We start from the raw sequence: 16,712 nt of genomic DNA, 5'->3' as shown, positions 1-16,712 counted from the left end.
TTTTAATGTTTACATTTCGTGGAGTTACCTGCTTTCTACGAAATTTGAAATTTTTCAGACTGATTTTTTTTTACAAAAATATACAAATTAAAAGCGGAAATTGATAATAAAATTGTTATACAATTTGTATGCGTGTTTATCATTTTAGAAAAATTACGGATTGCAATCTTTGTAGCAACGACAATTCACTGGTTCAAAGATAAGGTTCGATCGAGCAATGACGATCTCTTTTCTCGTTGTAGGTATTTTGAAATATATTTTATATGTAATCGCTTTAGTATCACATGACTAAGAATTTAATAACATCAAAAGGAAATTTGCAGCTTTTATATCGCAACCGCATAAAAATCATTCAACATTCAATAATGCGATGCTTTGTTTCGACGCAAACTTTGTCGATTTTTCTAATATATGAAGATATTAGGTTAATATTAAGTTTTACACTTTATTTATATCACCGTTTTTATTGCTGTCTGTCGTAATGTTAGCAAACAATTACTTAAACGGGCGTGTTAGATATTTTAAATCGATCGTATTGGGGATTAACAATATTATAAGTAAAATTACTTTACATCAAAATTTATGATTTCTTGACATTATAATTCTTTACTAATTTACTTCCTTTTTCATGGTCTCTAATATTTTTTCATACACCAGCGTAGGTGCGTCTTTGGCCCACAAGTAGTCGACATGATTGAATTTGGGAAATGGCACCCTGTAGTCATCCACTATATTGGTCAGCAAGCAACGAAGTTTCTTCACGTCCTTGAAAAAGTATTGAAAATTTAATTTACATATGACAGTTAATACAGTACGACATTAAACCTACATGTGTCGTATATTTCTTTAATAAGTAGCAGAAAAATGCCAATCACCGAAATAGAGGTATTTATAAAAAGAATTATAATGAAGAAGAAGAAGTTAAGTTCAGCAATGTACAAAGAGCCCTACAAAAGAAAGCAAGAATGGCATCTTATCTCAGATTGGTAAATCATTGTCTATGAAAAAATATATTTAGTTATTTATTTTTTATTAGTATCATTTATCGTTTCTTTTAAATTTGTAACATGTTATTTTCATTATCTGTGGGATTATTACTATTCTTAATTAATGCATATTTCTTTCTATAATTTAATTATCTAATTGCCTACTTACTTTTTCATTAACAATCCAGTCGTTATTGCCATGAATCAGTGCGATCGGCACTGTGATACGCGATAAATCATAATCGGGCGGTACCGTCGCATTGTAGATCTGCATATTTTTTTGTCGACCGTAATCGTATGCTCGGAACTTGCCCGAGTTTATTGCCTGAATGTAATGCAATACGGTTTTGACTGAAGTACCGGATGGAAAGTGAGCCAAGATCATGGGCAATAAAGTCTAGGGAGCATAATCAGTATGAAATACTATCTTCGAGTTTGACATGAATAATGATTGAAACGACGATTAAAACTGCATTTTATTGCATTCACGAAATACTTACATAATTAAACTGTTCTTTATCGAAGCCGATGGCTTGGAGAATTATGTTCCTGCAGATCTGTTTTGTAAAGGGATCGACGTTGCATCCCACTCTCGCCAGATACTGCAACAGACTGTCCTTCGGCAAGAATTCATTTACGGCTAAGAAACGCATGATTGCCTGCAATGGAAAATATTTTATTATGTTTTCTCGTCATGCGAGCTAACTGTACATTAAATTTGCAAGTTTCCAGCGAACTCTTTCCGCATAAATACACAGGTGAAGGTAAGTACATAGATTTGAAGCACATCTTTAACTAACAGACATAAATTTATACAGTGCAAATTACTCTGATCTTATCTTTTAGAATAATGTCATTGAAATTTTGATTATGGAAGAATCTCTTAAAATTCATCGAAAACTGGATCAAGTTAATTAGTTTACCTCGATGGGGCTTATAAAAGTACCAAGCAATCGCAACGAGCTTGTCATATTTCCTACAAAGGCTGCAGGCGCGAGGCTGATCATCACTCTGACCATCTTAGCGACTTCCGGCCGTTTTATTGCCATCACGTAAAAAGTGGACGCGCCCATTGAATGACCGATGTACGTGTACAATGGTTTCGACGTCAGGTTCATGATATATATGAGCATCGCGGGAAGATCATATGTGCCCATTTCGTCAAAGCTATTAGAATTTGATTCGACAGAATATAATATAATTAGACTATCGTAAAGTTATTATACGCTTGAAACTGAATTTAATTAAATTTTCACTGCAACATTATTTTTAACGCGCTGTCGATTGTATTTTACTTCAGTTTTGAATACCTGAAATCCCAGAATTTCGAGTCCGACGGTGACAGAGAAATGTGCGTTCTCGAGTACGTGTTACCACGGAAGTTGCCCAACCAAACGTCATATCCTTGATCGGCCAATTTGAAAGCTGGCGTGCAGACAGAATGTCGTTTGCATATGTTTTTTGTATGTTTCATACGTATGTTTATAATAGATTTTGATGGTATTTTAGCATTTTCATATATTAATATATATTTTCTGCAGGTTAAAACGTCAATAATTTACTGATAAAACCATTGCTTTTGTCGAATAAGTTAAATAAAAAATTTTCTGATACGCATATGAGAAAGCAGTAACTTGTTGCATTCAAAATTTTGTAAGTAAAAACGAAAGAAAGACAGTTTGTCTCGCCTTTTTTTTTGTAATTAAAAATTCAATATTTTTTCGATAACAGCGCAGTCGGAGGTGGATATCAAGATACTTTTTGCAGATTAATTAAGAAATCATACGTAGTGCTTTGTTCTTGCCGATTACGACCCAGCCTGCGGAGCTACACAAAAGGCAGTGTTGCAGAAACACGAGTGGAGAATTTTTACCACCTGGAATACGATGCATCGTTAAAAAATAACCGTCCTCCGTCAATACAACATGAGCTTCTGCAGGATAACCTGCCTTTCTAATCAGCTCCAACTGGAAAAAGGATTGGTAAATATCTATTAAAGAATAATTTCGCTATTAGTTATATTGTACAACAATACGTGTTAATCGTCAATAGTGTCGATTGACAATTTGTACACTTCGCACTTATGTGGCACAACAAATTGTTACGCAACATGATCGATTGTGAATGGATTCCGTTAGTAAATACATCATTTTCAGAACTTTATTTTTATAAATTGCAAAACATCTCAATATTCTTGTGCATGATGTTAAAAATTGTCTTTGAAAATAATAAAAATTGTTTTATAATATTACATAATATAATATTTACATTAATTCCAAAAAAATTAGTAATAAATTATTGAATTAATTCTAAGAAACAAAAAATATAAATATAACTATTCTACTAAAACATATATTGAAACTGTGTTTAATATCGAGTCAATTTTGAAAAACGACACTGGGTATAAAGTCTCTTATTTTCTTACTTGCAGTATCAAACATTAAACAAAATTAAATTAAGAAAAATTTTCATTTTCTCAGGAGACAGAACATTTGCTTACCGTGTTGAGGTTGGCGTCGACATTATTTTTTATATCATTTAGCGCAGTCGACAAGTGTTCTAGCAAGTTGTCGAATGTCACATTTACTGTCGCCGCACCGAGGAAGCCGCAGAGCGACAAGAAATATGCGATCGCTGTTGGCTGCATCATCGACAAAGGATTCAGCGAAGGTCGCGAAGTCTTTCGGGGTATTTTGGTAAAAGAACTGGGTAAAATTGTTGAAATTAATAGGAAGGAATTCGCAAAAGCAATTGAATTTCGTTCGACTTTACGACTTGCAAAACGGAGTGCTAATGAATTCCGTTGAAGACTTGCTTTTAATTAGTTGCTTAGGGGGGAGAGTTGAGGAAAAAAGGAATAGAAGAGTGAGGGAAAGAATAAAACATGCTATTGATGTGATCTAGTTTTTAATTATATGGTATTAAAGCATTTACATGGAATATATTTCAAAATACATACAATTAAACTTAAAGTAAAATAGTATTTAACTATATGTGCGTTTAATTACGGTGCAAAAATTATCACATATTTTATTGTCATTTGCGCAATGATATTTCATTTTGAAAACAATTAGTTATAAACATTATGTAATAGGCTCTTATATTATACAATAATCAAATTTCAAAGAATATAAGCCACTGATAGATAGTTCTTTCCTTTTCGCACACGAATTGAAACATTTTTCACAAGAACTAAGATAAAGGTTGTCTATCAGAAGTTATTCAGTATAAATAAGTCTTATAAATGAAACTTATTTATGCTGAAATAACTTCTGATAGATGACTACCTTGATCTTAGGTCTTATGAAGAATGTTCCAATCTGCATGCGAAAAGGAAAAAACTAGATTCGTTGTTTTTCCTGATTAAAACGATACTGTAATGTTGGCATTAAAGAAACTAGTGTAATCATTTTTTGTACACTGAAAAAGGCCGAAAATTATGGCCGAAACTTTTGTATTTAACAAATAAATAAACAATTTAAACACGCCAAACTAGCTTTGGCTCTAGTGGCTTATATTTTTTGAAACTTAAATAATTAATTTTTTTTTTAATGTTTGCATTTCATGAACTTATCTCCTTTCCACGTTTCTTGTTAACTTTTTAAGAATTTCTGTGAAAATTGAAACATTTGAGATTGATTTCTTTCTTAAGAAAAATATCCAACTTAAAAGTAAAAATTGAAAATAAAATTGGTACACAATTTTTATGCGTGTGTTTATCATTTTAGAACAATCGTGGATTGCGATCTTTGTAGCAACAACAATTCACTAGTTAAATGATAAGGTTCGGTCGAGCAACGATAAACATCTCTTTTTTCATTGTATGTGTCTTGAAATATATTTCATATGTAAATGCTTTATTATTACATGTTTAAAAATTTGTTATTTTAAAAATAACAATTTAAAAATTTGTTAATTTGTTAGCTCTTCATATCACAACCGCATAAAAACCATTCAACATTCAAGGATGCGATGCTTTAGTTCGACGCAAACTTCGTCGATTTTCTATTATAGGAAGATATTAGGTTAATCTTAAGTTTTACACTCTGTTTATATCGCCGTTTTTATTGCCGCTTATTGTGATAATGGTAGAAACAATTACTTAAACGGGCGTGTTAGATATTGTGTATTGATTGTATTGAGGTTTAAAAATATTGTAAATTAAATTACTTTCCGTCAAAATTTGCAATTTTTTTACATTATAATTCTTTACTAATTTACTTTCTTTTTCATGGTCTCCAATACTTTTTCATACACCAGCGTAGGTGCGTCTTTGGCCCACAAGTAGTCGACATGATTGAATTTGGAAAATGGCACCCTGTAGTCATCGACTATATTGGTCAACAAGCCACGAAGTTTGTTCACATCCTAAAAAAGTATATTGAAAATTTAATTTACGTATGACAGTTAATACAGTACGACATTAAATTTGCATGTGTCGTATATCTCTATAATAGCAGAAATCTTTTCAATAGCAGAAAAATGCCAATCATCGAAATAAAGGAAGTTATAAAAAATTTATAATAAAGAAAAAGGAGGTTAAAGTTCAGCAAAGTATAAAGAGACCTACAAAAGAAAGTAAGAATGGTATTTTATCTCGGATTAGTAAACATTGTCTATAAAAAAATATATTCAGTTTTTTATTTTTTTGTAATATCTTTTATCGTTTCTTTTGATTTTTTGACATGTTATTCTTATTATCTGAAGGATTATTATTATTCTTCATTAATGCATATTTCTTTTTATAATTTAATTATCTAATTGCCTACTTACTTTTTCATTAACAATCCAGTCGTTATCGCCATGAATCAGTGCGATCGGCACTGTGATACGCGATAAATCGTAATCAGGCGGTACCGTCGTATTGTAGATCTGCATATTTTTTTGTCGACCGTAATCGTATGCTTGGAACTTGCCCGAGTTTACTTCCTGAATGTAATGCAACACGGTTTTGATTGAAGTACCGGATGGAAAGTGAGCCAAGATCATGGGCAATAAAGTCTAGGGAGCATAAAAAGTATGAAATACTATCTTGAAGTTTAATGACATGAATAATGACTGAAATGACGATTATAAAACTGCATTACACTGCATTCACGGAATACTCACATAATTAAACTGTTCTTGATCGAAGCCGATGATCAGGAAAATTATGTCACTGCAGATCTGTTTTGTAAAGGGATCGAAGTTGCATCCCACTCTCGTCAGATACTGCAACAGACTGTTCTTTGGCAAGAGTTCATTTACGCCTAAGGAACGCAAGACTGCCTGCAATGGAAAATCTTTTATCTCTTTTCTCTTCATGAAAGCTAACTATATATTAATTTTGCAAGTTTCCAGCGGACTCTTTCTCCATAAATACAAAGATGAAGGTAAGTACATAGATTCGAAGCATATCTTTAACTAATGGACATAAATTTATACAGTGCAAATTATTCTAATTTTATCTTTCAGATTATTGTCATTGAAATTTTGATCATCGAAGAATCTTCTTTTAAACTTCATCGAAAACTGGATCAAGTTAATTAGCTTACCTCGATGGAGCTTATAAAAGGAGCGATCAGTCGCAATGGGCCTGTCATATTTCCTACAAAGGCTGCAGGCGCGAGACTGATCATCACTCTGACCATTTTAGCGATTTCTGGGCGTTTTATTGCCATCACATAAAATGTGGTCGTTCCCATCGAATGACCGATGTACGTATGCAATGGTTTCGACGTTAGATTTGTGATATAAGAGAGCATCGCGGGAAGATCATACGTGCCCATTTCGTCAAAGCTATCAGAATTTGATTCGACAAAATATAATATTAGACTGTCGTGAAGTTATTATGCGCTTGAAATTGAATTAAATTGAATATTGGCAGCAACATTATTTTCAACGCGCTGTTGATTTTATTTCATTTCGGTTGTGAGTACCTGAAATCCCAGAATTTCGAGTCCGACGGCGACAGAGTAATGTGCGCCCTCGAGTAGGTGTTACCACGGAAGTTGCCCAACCAAACGTCATATCCTTGATCGGCCAATTTGAAAGCTGGCGTGCAGACAGAATGTCGTTTGCATATGTTTTTTTTATATGTTTTATACATTTATAATTGATCTTGATGGTATGTTATCATTTTCGTATATATATTTTTGGCTTAAAACGTCAATAATTTACAATAAAACCATTATTTTTGTCGAATAAGTTAAATAAAATTATTTTTGATACGCGTATGATAAAGCAGTAAATTGTTGAATACAAAATTTGGTAAGTAAAAACGAGTGACAGACAGTTTGTTTCGCTTTTTTTTTTCTTTGTAATTTGAAAACTTAATATTTTTTCGATTACAGCGCAGTCGAAGGTGGATCTCAAGATACTCTTTGCAGATTAATTAAGAAATCGTACGTAGTGCTTTGTTCTTGCCGATTACGACCCAGCCTGCGGAGCTGCACAAAAGGCAGTGTTGCAGAAACACGAGTGGAGAATTTTTTCCACCTGGAATACGATGTATCGTTAAAAGATAGCCGTCCTCCGTCAATACAACATGAGCTTCTGCAGGATAACCTGCCTTTCTGATTAGCTCCAACTGGAAAAAAGATCGGTAAATATCTATTAAGAAATAGTTTCGCTATTAGTCATATCGCGCAACAATACGTGTTGACCATGAATGGTGCTGATTGACAATTTGTTCACTTCGTACTTATGGTGTACAACAAATTGTTACGCAACATGTTTGTTTGTGAATAAATCCCTTTAGTAAATACATTATTTTCAGAACTTTATTTCTAAAAATTGCAAAACATCTTAATGTTCTTTTGAAGGATATTAAAAAATGTTCTAGGAAACAACAGCAATTATTTTACATGAAAATATTTATTTCAATTGCAATAAAATTAATAATAAGTCATTGAATTAATTTAAAAAAAAAAAAAATAGGAATATGAATTTTATACTAAAACTAATATTAAAACTATGATTAATATTGAGTCAATTTTTGACTTTTAGCGACAATAGTTGTAAGATCTCTCAGTTTTTTACTTATAGTATCAAACATTAAACATTTAATTAATAAATATTTTAATTTTTTCAGGAGACAGAACATTTGCTTACCGTGTTGAGATTGGCGTCGACATTGTTCTTGGTATCATTTAATGCAGTCGACAAGAGTTCTTGCAAGTTCTCGAATGTCACGTTTACTGTCGCCGCACCAAGGAAACTACAGAGCGACAAGAAGTATGCGATCGCCGTCGGCTGCATCATCGACAACATTCAGCGAAGAAAAGTCTTTCTGGGTATTTTGGTAAAAGAACACTTTTGATAAAATTATTGAAATCAGTACCGAGGAATTCGCGAAATGCAATTGAATTTCGTTATCAGCTTCGCCGCATATGCAACGAAGTGCTGATAAATTGCTGTTCCGTTGAAGATTTGTTTTTATTGGTTGAGAGCAAAAGAGTAGAGGAAGGAATAAATGAAAAAATTCTCAATCTTACATTGTTACATGTGCTACTGACGTCATGAGGTTCTCAATTATGTAATACTGAAGCATTTACATATGAAATTTATTTTAAGAGACAGACAATTAACTTGAAGTAAAATGCAATTGAACTTTGTTATCGACTTATGCATATGCAAAGATGTGCCGATGAATTGTTGTTCCGTCGATGATTTGATTTTTATTAGTTGAAAGTAAAAGAATGGAGGAAAGAATAAAAAGATACTCGTTATATTATTAAGCGTGCTATTAATGTTATCAAATTTTTAATCATGTGGTATTAAAAAATTTACATATAAAATATATTTCAAGATACATACAATTGAACTTAAAATTAAATACTGTTGAACCTTATATATGTTTGATTAAAGTGTCATAAATTTCATCACATATTTTATTTCTGTTTGCACAATGATAAGCATATTTTATGGTTGCATTTCGTGGACTTATCTCCTTTTAACGTTTTTTGTTAATTTTTTCAGAATTTCTGAAATTGGAAACTTTGCACTGATTTTTTCCTAACAAAAATGTCCAAATTAAGAGTGAAAATTAACAATAAAATTGTTATACAATTGGTATGCGTGTATTTATTATTTTAGAAAATTCGCGGATTATGATTTTTGTCGCAATGACAATTCACCAGTTAAAAGATCTAGCTCGGTCGAGCAATGACACTCTTTTCTCAACGTAAAGGAACACAGCTTTTTATTTCGCGATTGTATAAAAACCACTTAACATTCAACGATTTCGACGCTTTTTTAAAAGTAAGAAGACATTAGGTTTTACATTTTCTGTTTGTATTGTTGTTTTTCTTGCAGTCTATAGTGGAAACAATCACAATAGTAGAAACAATCACTTAAAGGCTCATATTAGATATTTTAATTCGACCATATTAAGAGCTAAAAATTTGTAAGTGAAACTATTTTCCGTCAAAATTTACGATTTTCTGGCATTATAATTCGTTAATAATTTACTTCCTTTTTCATGATTTCCAGCACTTTTTTATACACTAACGTAGGTGCGTTTTTGGCATACAAGAAATCGACATGATTAAATTTGGGAAACGGCACCCTGTAGTCTTCCACTATATTGGTCAGCAAGCCACGAAGTATCTTCAAGTCCTAGATAAAGTATTGAAAACTTAATTTACATATTACAGTTAATACACAGTTAATAAACGATTTTAAATCTGCATGTGTCTCTTCAATAGCAGAAAAATACCAATCAAGGAAATAAAGGAAGTTATTAAAAAAATTATAATGAGGAAGAAGAAGTTGTGTTCAACAATGATAATACAAAAAGCGCTACAGAAAGAAAGCAAGAATTTTCTTTCAGATTGGTAAATCATTGTCTATGAATAAATATATATAATTATTTGTTTTTTACTAGTATCCTTTATCGTTTCTTTTGATTTTTTAACATGTTATTCTCATTATCTGTGGGATTATTATTATTCCTAATTAATGCATATTTCTTTCTACAATTTAATTATCCAATTACACTACTAACCTTTTCATTGACAAACGAATCGCTGTCGCTATGGATCAATGCAATCGGCGTTGTGATACGCGATAAATCGTAATCAGGTGGTACAGTTGCGTTGTAGATCTGTATATTTTTTTCTCTACCGTAATCGTATGCTCGGAACTTGCCCGATTTTATTTCCTGAACGAAATGCGCCACGGCATTGAATGAAGTGCTGGACGGAAAATGAGTTAGAATCTTGGGCAATAACGTCTAGGAAGCATAAACAATATGAAATATAATCTCCAAGCTTCATGACATAAATAATGATTGAAACGACGATCAAAAGTGCATTACATTCTCAGCATTCACGGAATACTTACATAATTGATGTGTTCAGTGCTGAAGCCGGAGATCAGTAAAACTATGTTTCTGCAGATCTGTTTTTGAAAGAGATCGCCATCGCATTCCAATTTCATCAGATACTGCAATATAAATGATACAATACAGATAATAAAGTACTGTTCTGTGGCATGAATTTATTTACGCTTAAGAAACACATGATTATCTACAATTGAAAATGCAAGCTAATTGTTAAATTAATTTCCCATCAAGTTTTCAGCGGAGCCTTGCGGCATAATTACAAAGATGAAAATAAATACACAGGTTTGAAGCACATCTTAAACTAATTGACATAAATATATACAGTGCAAATTACTCTGATCTTATCTTTCAGATTCTTGTCATCGTAAGATCTCTCGTTGAAATTCATCGAAAACTGCTAATCAGCTTACCTCATCGGAGCTAAAAGGAATGAAAAGTCGCAGTGGATTTGTCGTATTGCCTAAAAAGACTACAGGCGCCAGGCTGATCATCACTTTTACCATGTTAGCGATTTCCGGGCGTTTTATTGCCATTACGTAAAAACTGGTCGTGCCCATCGAATAACCGATGTACGTAAGCAATGGTTCCGACGTCAGATTCGTGATATATGAGAGCATCGCGGGAAGATCATACGTGCCCATTTCGTCAAAGCTATCAGATTTTGAATGGACAGAATATAATATTAGACCGTCGTAAAGTCATTATGCGTTTGAAATTGAATTAAATTGAATATTGGCAGCAACATTATTTTCAACGCGCTCTTGATTTTATTTCACTTCGGTTGTGAGTACCTAAAATCCCAGAATTTCGGGTCCGACGGCGACAGAGAAATGTGCGCCCTCGAGTAGGTGTTACCACGGAAGTTGCCCAACCAAACGTCATATCCTTGATCGGCCAATTTGAAAGCTGGCGTGCAGACAGAATGTCGTTTGCATATGTTTTTTTTATATGTTTTATACATTTATAATTGATCTTGATGGTATGTTATCATTTTCGTATATATATTTTCGGCTTAAAACGTCAATAATTTACAATAAAACCATTATTTTTGTCGAATAAGTTAAATAAAATTATTTTTGATACGCGTATGATAAAGCAGTAAATTGTTGAATACAAAATTTGGTAAGTAAAAACGAGTGACAGACAGTTTGTCTCGCTTTTTTTTTCTTTGTAATTTGAAAACTTAATATTTTTTCGATTACAGCGCAGTCGAAGGTGGATTTCAAGATACTCTTTGCAGATTAATTAAGAAATCGTACGTAGTGCTTTGTTCTTGCCGATTACGACCCAGTCTGCGGAGCTGCACAAAAGGCCGTGTTGCAGAAACACGAGTGGAGAATTTTTTCCACCTGGAATACGATGTATCGTTAAAAAATACCCGTCCTCCGTCAGTACAACATGAGCCTCTGCAGGATAACCCGCGTTTCTTATCATCTCCATCTGTAAAAAGATAAATGCATCATTTGCAAAACTTTATTTTTAAAAATTGCAAAACATCTCAATGTTTTTGTATAATATTAAAAAATGTCTAAAAAATACATCAGCGATTATTTTTGATATGAAAAAATTCATATTAATTGCTTAAAAGTAATAATAAATAATTGAATTAATTAAAAAAAAACAAAAAATAAAAATAAAGATTATACTAAAACAAATATTAAAATATTAAAACTGTGGTTAATATCGAGTCGATTTTTTATTTTTAAAAACGACAATGTGTGTGAAATCTCTTCTTTCTCTACTTGTTAGTATCAAGCATTTAGGCGGTTTTCTTGCTTTCAGTTCCGTTTCCGACGCGTTTTTTAGGATTTTTTTTTTTAGAAAAAGTATAAAAGTTATAAATTTGCAACTTGGTACATTTATTCTTCTATTTCTGCTTTCATATTTTTTACAAATTTTTGCAAACATTAAAAAAAACTTTTTTAAAGTTATGGGCGTCTTAAAAAAACGTCGGCTCACTATTGCCATGATTTAAGTCACAGAAATTATCTATAAAAAAATACAAAAAAATTTTTAATCTATACATACATCTTGTAATTCTTGGCTGAGGACTTTCCTCGTTTATCAAAAAGTGCGTAATTGCAGATGTATCTTGTCTGCTGGTAGATTTAACAATTCATACCTCATCGGACATCCGGTGTTCCGAGCGTTTTTTGCGCTCTTGATTTCTTACGTCCACAAAATTCTTGGCTTTTCTATCGATTTTGACTCCAATAACTTGTAAAATTTCTAATATTAATTGGAAATCTTTATTAATATGCTGTTAATATGCAGAAAAAGTGCTACTGCCCATACAGCACACAAAAATTGCATACACATTGCATCAATTGATGCAATGTGTATGCAATTTTTGTGTGCTGTATGGGCAGTAGCACTTTTTCTTTTCCTCGCTCTTTTATTCTTTTTTCCCCCCAACTCACTCCGACTCTCAACTAATAAAAGTCTCCGATGACATTTATCGGCACTCAGTGGCATCTGCGGCAAAGTCAATAAACAAAGTTCAATTACAATTCGCGAATTCCTCGGTATTGATTTCAATAATTTTACAGAGTTCTTTTACCAAAATAACCCAAAAGACTTCGCGTCCTTTGCTGAATCCTTTGTTGATGATGCAGCTGATAGCGATCGCGTACTTTTTGTTGCTCTGCGGATTCATCGGTGCAGAGACAGTAAACGTGACATTTGGCAATTTGCAAGAACTCTTATCGATTCCGCTGAATGACATCAAGGACAATGCAAAACTCAACACGGTAAGCAAATGTTCTGTCTCCTAAAAAAATTAAAATATTCATTAATTTAATTCATTTAAGGGGGTGTTCTCGCTTTTGGGATTCAAGAAATCGATTTTTTTTGCATGTTTTTAGACAATTTGACAATTTCTCAAATTGGTTTAGAAAGTGATAAACACATGCGCGTTACGCAGGTATAGGATCGCTCGAACGATCGACTGTTACGTTCTACCAAATCTTTATGTCAAGATCAGGTGTTTACGCACTCTATACACACAATTATACAGTGTTCCTATTATCGAATATGCAAAAAAAAAAATAACGAAAGTTTTAATTCTGTGCTGTGGACTTTCACCCGAAAATAATTACAATGTGGTAAAGATACCGTTGATATTGCATAATATTTTACAGCATACATATTTGCAATATTGCAACATTGCGATGAAAGATTAATCTTTCATCGCAATGTTGCAATATTGCAAATATGTATGCTGTAAAATATTATGCAATATCAACGGTATCTTTACCACATTGTAATTATTTTCGGGTGAAAGTCCACAGCACAGAATTAAAACTTTCGTTATTATTTTTTTTTTTGCATATTCGATAATAGGAACACTGTATAATTGTGTGTATAGAGTGCGTAAACACTTGATCTTGACATAAAGATTTGGTAGAACGTAACAGTCGATCGTTCGATCGATCCTATACCTGAGCAACGCGCATGTGTTTATCACTTTCTAAACCAATTTGAGAACTCAAATTGTCTAAAAACATGCAAAAAAAATCGATTTTTTGAAGCCCAAAAGCGAGAACACCCCCTTAAATAAATTAAATTAATGAATATTTTAATTTTTTTAAGATTAATCTTTCATCGCAATGTTGCAATATTGCAAATATGTATGCTGTAAAATATTATGCAATATCAACGGTATCTTTACCACATTGTAATTATTTCCGGGTGAAAGTCCACAGCACAGAATTAAAACTTTCGTTATTATTTTTTTTTTTGCATATTCGATAATAGGAACACTGTATAATTGTGTGTATAGAGTGCGTAAACACTTGATCTTGACATAAAGATTTGGTAGAACGTAACAGTCGATCGTTCGAGCGATCCTATACCTGCGCAACGCGCATGTGTTTATCACTTTCTAAACCAATTTGAGAACTCAAATTGTCTAAAAACATGCAAAAAAAATCGATTTTTTGAAGCCCAAAAGCGAGAACACCCCCTTAAATGAATTAAATTAATGAATATTTTAATTTTTTTAGGAGACAGATCATTTGCTTACCGTGTTGAGTTTTGCATTGTCCTTGATGTCCTTCAGCGGAATCGATAAGAGTTTTTGCAAATTGCCAAATGTCACGTTTACTGTCTCTGCACCGATGAATCCGCAGAGCAACAAAAAGTACGCGATCGCTATCAGCTGCATCATCAACAAAGGATTCAGCAAAGGACGCGAAGTCTTTTGGGTTATTTTGGTAAAAGAACTCTGTAAAATTATTGAAATCAATACCGAGGAATTCGCGAATTGTAATTGAACTTCGTTTATTGACTTTGCCGCAGATGCCACTGAGTGCCGATAAATGTCATCGGAGACTTTTATTAGTTGAGAGTCGGAGTGAGTTGGGGGGAAAAAAGAATAAAAGAGCGAGGAAAAGAAAAAGTGCTACTGCCCATACAGCACACAAAAATTGCATACACATTGCATCAATCTTTCATCGCAATGTTGCAATATTGCAAATTTACTGCAAAATGTTGTTGCATCATTGCTGTGGGATTGCAGCAACGTTAAAATGTCCGCCTTTAGGAAGATTGTAATCTTATTATATTGTAACATTGCGATGAAAAATTGATGCGATGTGTATGCAATCTTTGTATGCTGTATGGGCAGTAGCACTTTTCCTTTTTCTGGCTCTTTTATTCTTTTTTCCTCCTAACTCACTCCGACTCTCAACTAATAAAAGTCTCCGATGACATTTATCGGCACTCAGTGGCATCTGCGGCGAAGTCAATAAACAAAGTTCAATTACAATTCGCGAATTTTTCGGTATTGATTTCAATAATTTTACAGAGTTCTTTTACCAAAATAACCCAAAAGACTTCGCGTCCTTTGCTGAATCCTTTGTTGATGATGCAGCTGATAGCGATCACGTACTTTTGGTTGTAACGAAATATTATAGTAATATTGCAATGTAATGAATTTGCAATAATGCATTGTTATTGCAATCTTAGAATAATGTTGTATATATTTTTATTTATTCGGACATTTATCTGTCCGATTTCTGTTCGAACAATTTGTCCGAACAATCAATTCAATATCTAAATTCTCTGTGTTAGGGTCGTATCAGAAAAATTTAACTGATAAAAATAGTTACTAAAGTCTTTAATCTTAAGATTAAATTTTAAATTAGTAATTACTAGCCACTCTTTGGAAGTTTTATATCATCATGACTAAAACTTAAATACGAGATAGATTTGCAACGCGCGTCGCATAGCAGTAAACGAACTACCCAGAGAGAAATACAGGTCGAAGAAACGTCTAATAGATATCTAATAGACGTCTATAGATGTCTATTAGACGATGTCTATTAGACGTTTCTTCGACCTGTATTTCTCCCTGGGTAGTTCGTTCGTTTACTGCTATGCGACGCGCGTTGCAAAATCTATCTCGTATTTAAGTTTTAGTCATAATGATATAAAACTTCCAAAGAATGGCTAATAATTACTAATTTAAAATTTAATCTTAAGATTAAAGACTTTAGTAACTATTTTTATCAGTTAACACAGAGAATTTAGATATTGAACTGATTGTTCAAAAATCGGACAGATAAATGTCCGAATAAATAAAAATTCGCCACTTTATGTAGTAAATCATACTTCATACCGATAGTATTGATTTTCTTTCATGAATGAGAAACGTCATTTGTCAATGGCACGACTGCTTTGACAGTTCGACGCGCATCGTGTTTTAATACAATTTAGAAATTATCATTGTTAGTAAATTCGTCAGTATTGCGAACAATGTAAATAAAGTAAATAAAGTGAATAAGAGCTGAGTGAAGTAAATAAAACGTATTGAATAAAGTGTTGTGCAAGGGTCCATTCGAGATGCGATGTCCCTGAGCGCGAAATTCTGACAAGTTGATTGGTAAACTTTAAGCCTTTTCCATTCAACTATTATAGTAGCCTCGACATTTTAGTATTAAGATTTTCGTCTCCAAATGACCTCAGTAGTGGGATTCTGTGACCTGAACGATGTCGTTATGGTATCGTTGCGCAAGTTTTTTGTATCATGTAATAGCTGCGCAACGATACCATAACGACATCGTTAACATTACAGAATCCCGCTACAGAAATCTGCCATTAACGGGTAATACAGTAAGTCGGGGACACCCTGTATATATATATATATATATTATAATATAATATAATATAATATAATATAATATAATATAATATAATATAATATAATATAATATAATATAATATAGAAATATATTTTATTATATAATTGATATGTGTGTGTATATGTGTTTATCATTTTAGAAGAACCCAGGAGAACCGTGTATTCCAATCTTTGCCAATTTGATTTTGAAAACATAAACACATTTTGTGAAAAAGAAATATATACCACACTATGGGCTTGTTCGTTTTAGCTGCACTGG

At 32.7% G+C, this 16,712-nt stretch overlaps 3 protein-coding genes across 3 annotated transcripts; all 3 read right to left on the bottom strand.

Annotated features, from left to right (window-relative positions):
* Window positions 1-391: 391 nt before the first annotated feature.
* LOC105677376 (lipase 3-like) lies at window positions 392-3,633 on the bottom strand. Its single transcript, XM_067350678.1, has 7 exons — window positions 3,487-3,633; window positions 2,773-2,953; window positions 2,297-2,411; window positions 1,910-2,153; window positions 1,487-1,645; window positions 1,156-1,383; window positions 392-765 (listed from the first exon to the last, which is right to left on the bottom strand). Exons 1-7 carry the CDS (start codon window positions 3,631-3,633, stop codon window positions 610-612), a joined length of 1,230 nt encoding a protein of 409 aa, XP_067206779.1. The 3' UTR covers window positions 392-609.
* A 1,398-nt stretch (window positions 3,634-5,031) lies between these two features.
* Window positions 5,032-8,319, bottom strand: LOC105677395 (lipase 3-like). The gene is made up of 7 exons (XM_012375993.2): window positions 8,079-8,319; window positions 7,374-7,554; window positions 6,905-7,019; window positions 6,521-6,764; window positions 6,096-6,254; window positions 5,760-5,987; window positions 5,032-5,354 (listed from the first exon to the last, which is right to left on the bottom strand). Exons 1-7 carry the CDS (start codon window positions 8,235-8,237, stop codon window positions 5,199-5,201), a joined length of 1,242 nt encoding a protein of 413 aa, XP_012231416.2. The 5' UTR covers window positions 8,238-8,319; the 3' UTR covers window positions 5,032-5,198.
* Window positions 8,320-8,587: 268 nt separating this feature from the next.
* Window positions 8,588-13,266, bottom strand: LOC105677396 (lipase 3-like). Its single transcript, XM_067348872.1, has 9 exons — window positions 12,872-13,266; window positions 12,732-12,786; window positions 12,434-12,540; window positions 11,571-11,751; window positions 11,103-11,217; window positions 10,722-10,962; window positions 10,311-10,412; window positions 9,973-10,200; window positions 8,588-9,584 (listed from the first exon to the last, which is right to left on the bottom strand). The coding sequence occupies exons 1-9, from the start codon at window positions 13,034-13,036 to the stop codon at window positions 9,426-9,428; spliced, it is 1,353 nt and encodes a 450-aa protein (XP_067204973.1). The 5' UTR covers window positions 13,037-13,266; the 3' UTR covers window positions 8,588-9,425.
* Window positions 13,267-16,712: the final 3,446 nt, after the last annotated feature.

The sequence above is a fragment of the Linepithema humile genome, chromosome 2 (assembly GCF_040581485.1).
Source record: "Linepithema humile isolate Giens D197 chromosome 2, Lhum_UNIL_v1.0, whole genome shotgun sequence".
NCBI lineage: Eukaryota > Metazoa > Arthropoda > Insecta > Hymenoptera > Formicidae > Linepithema > Linepithema humile.
Note: the sequence above shows the minus strand (reverse complement) of the source record. Positions and strands in the feature narration are given on the sequence as shown.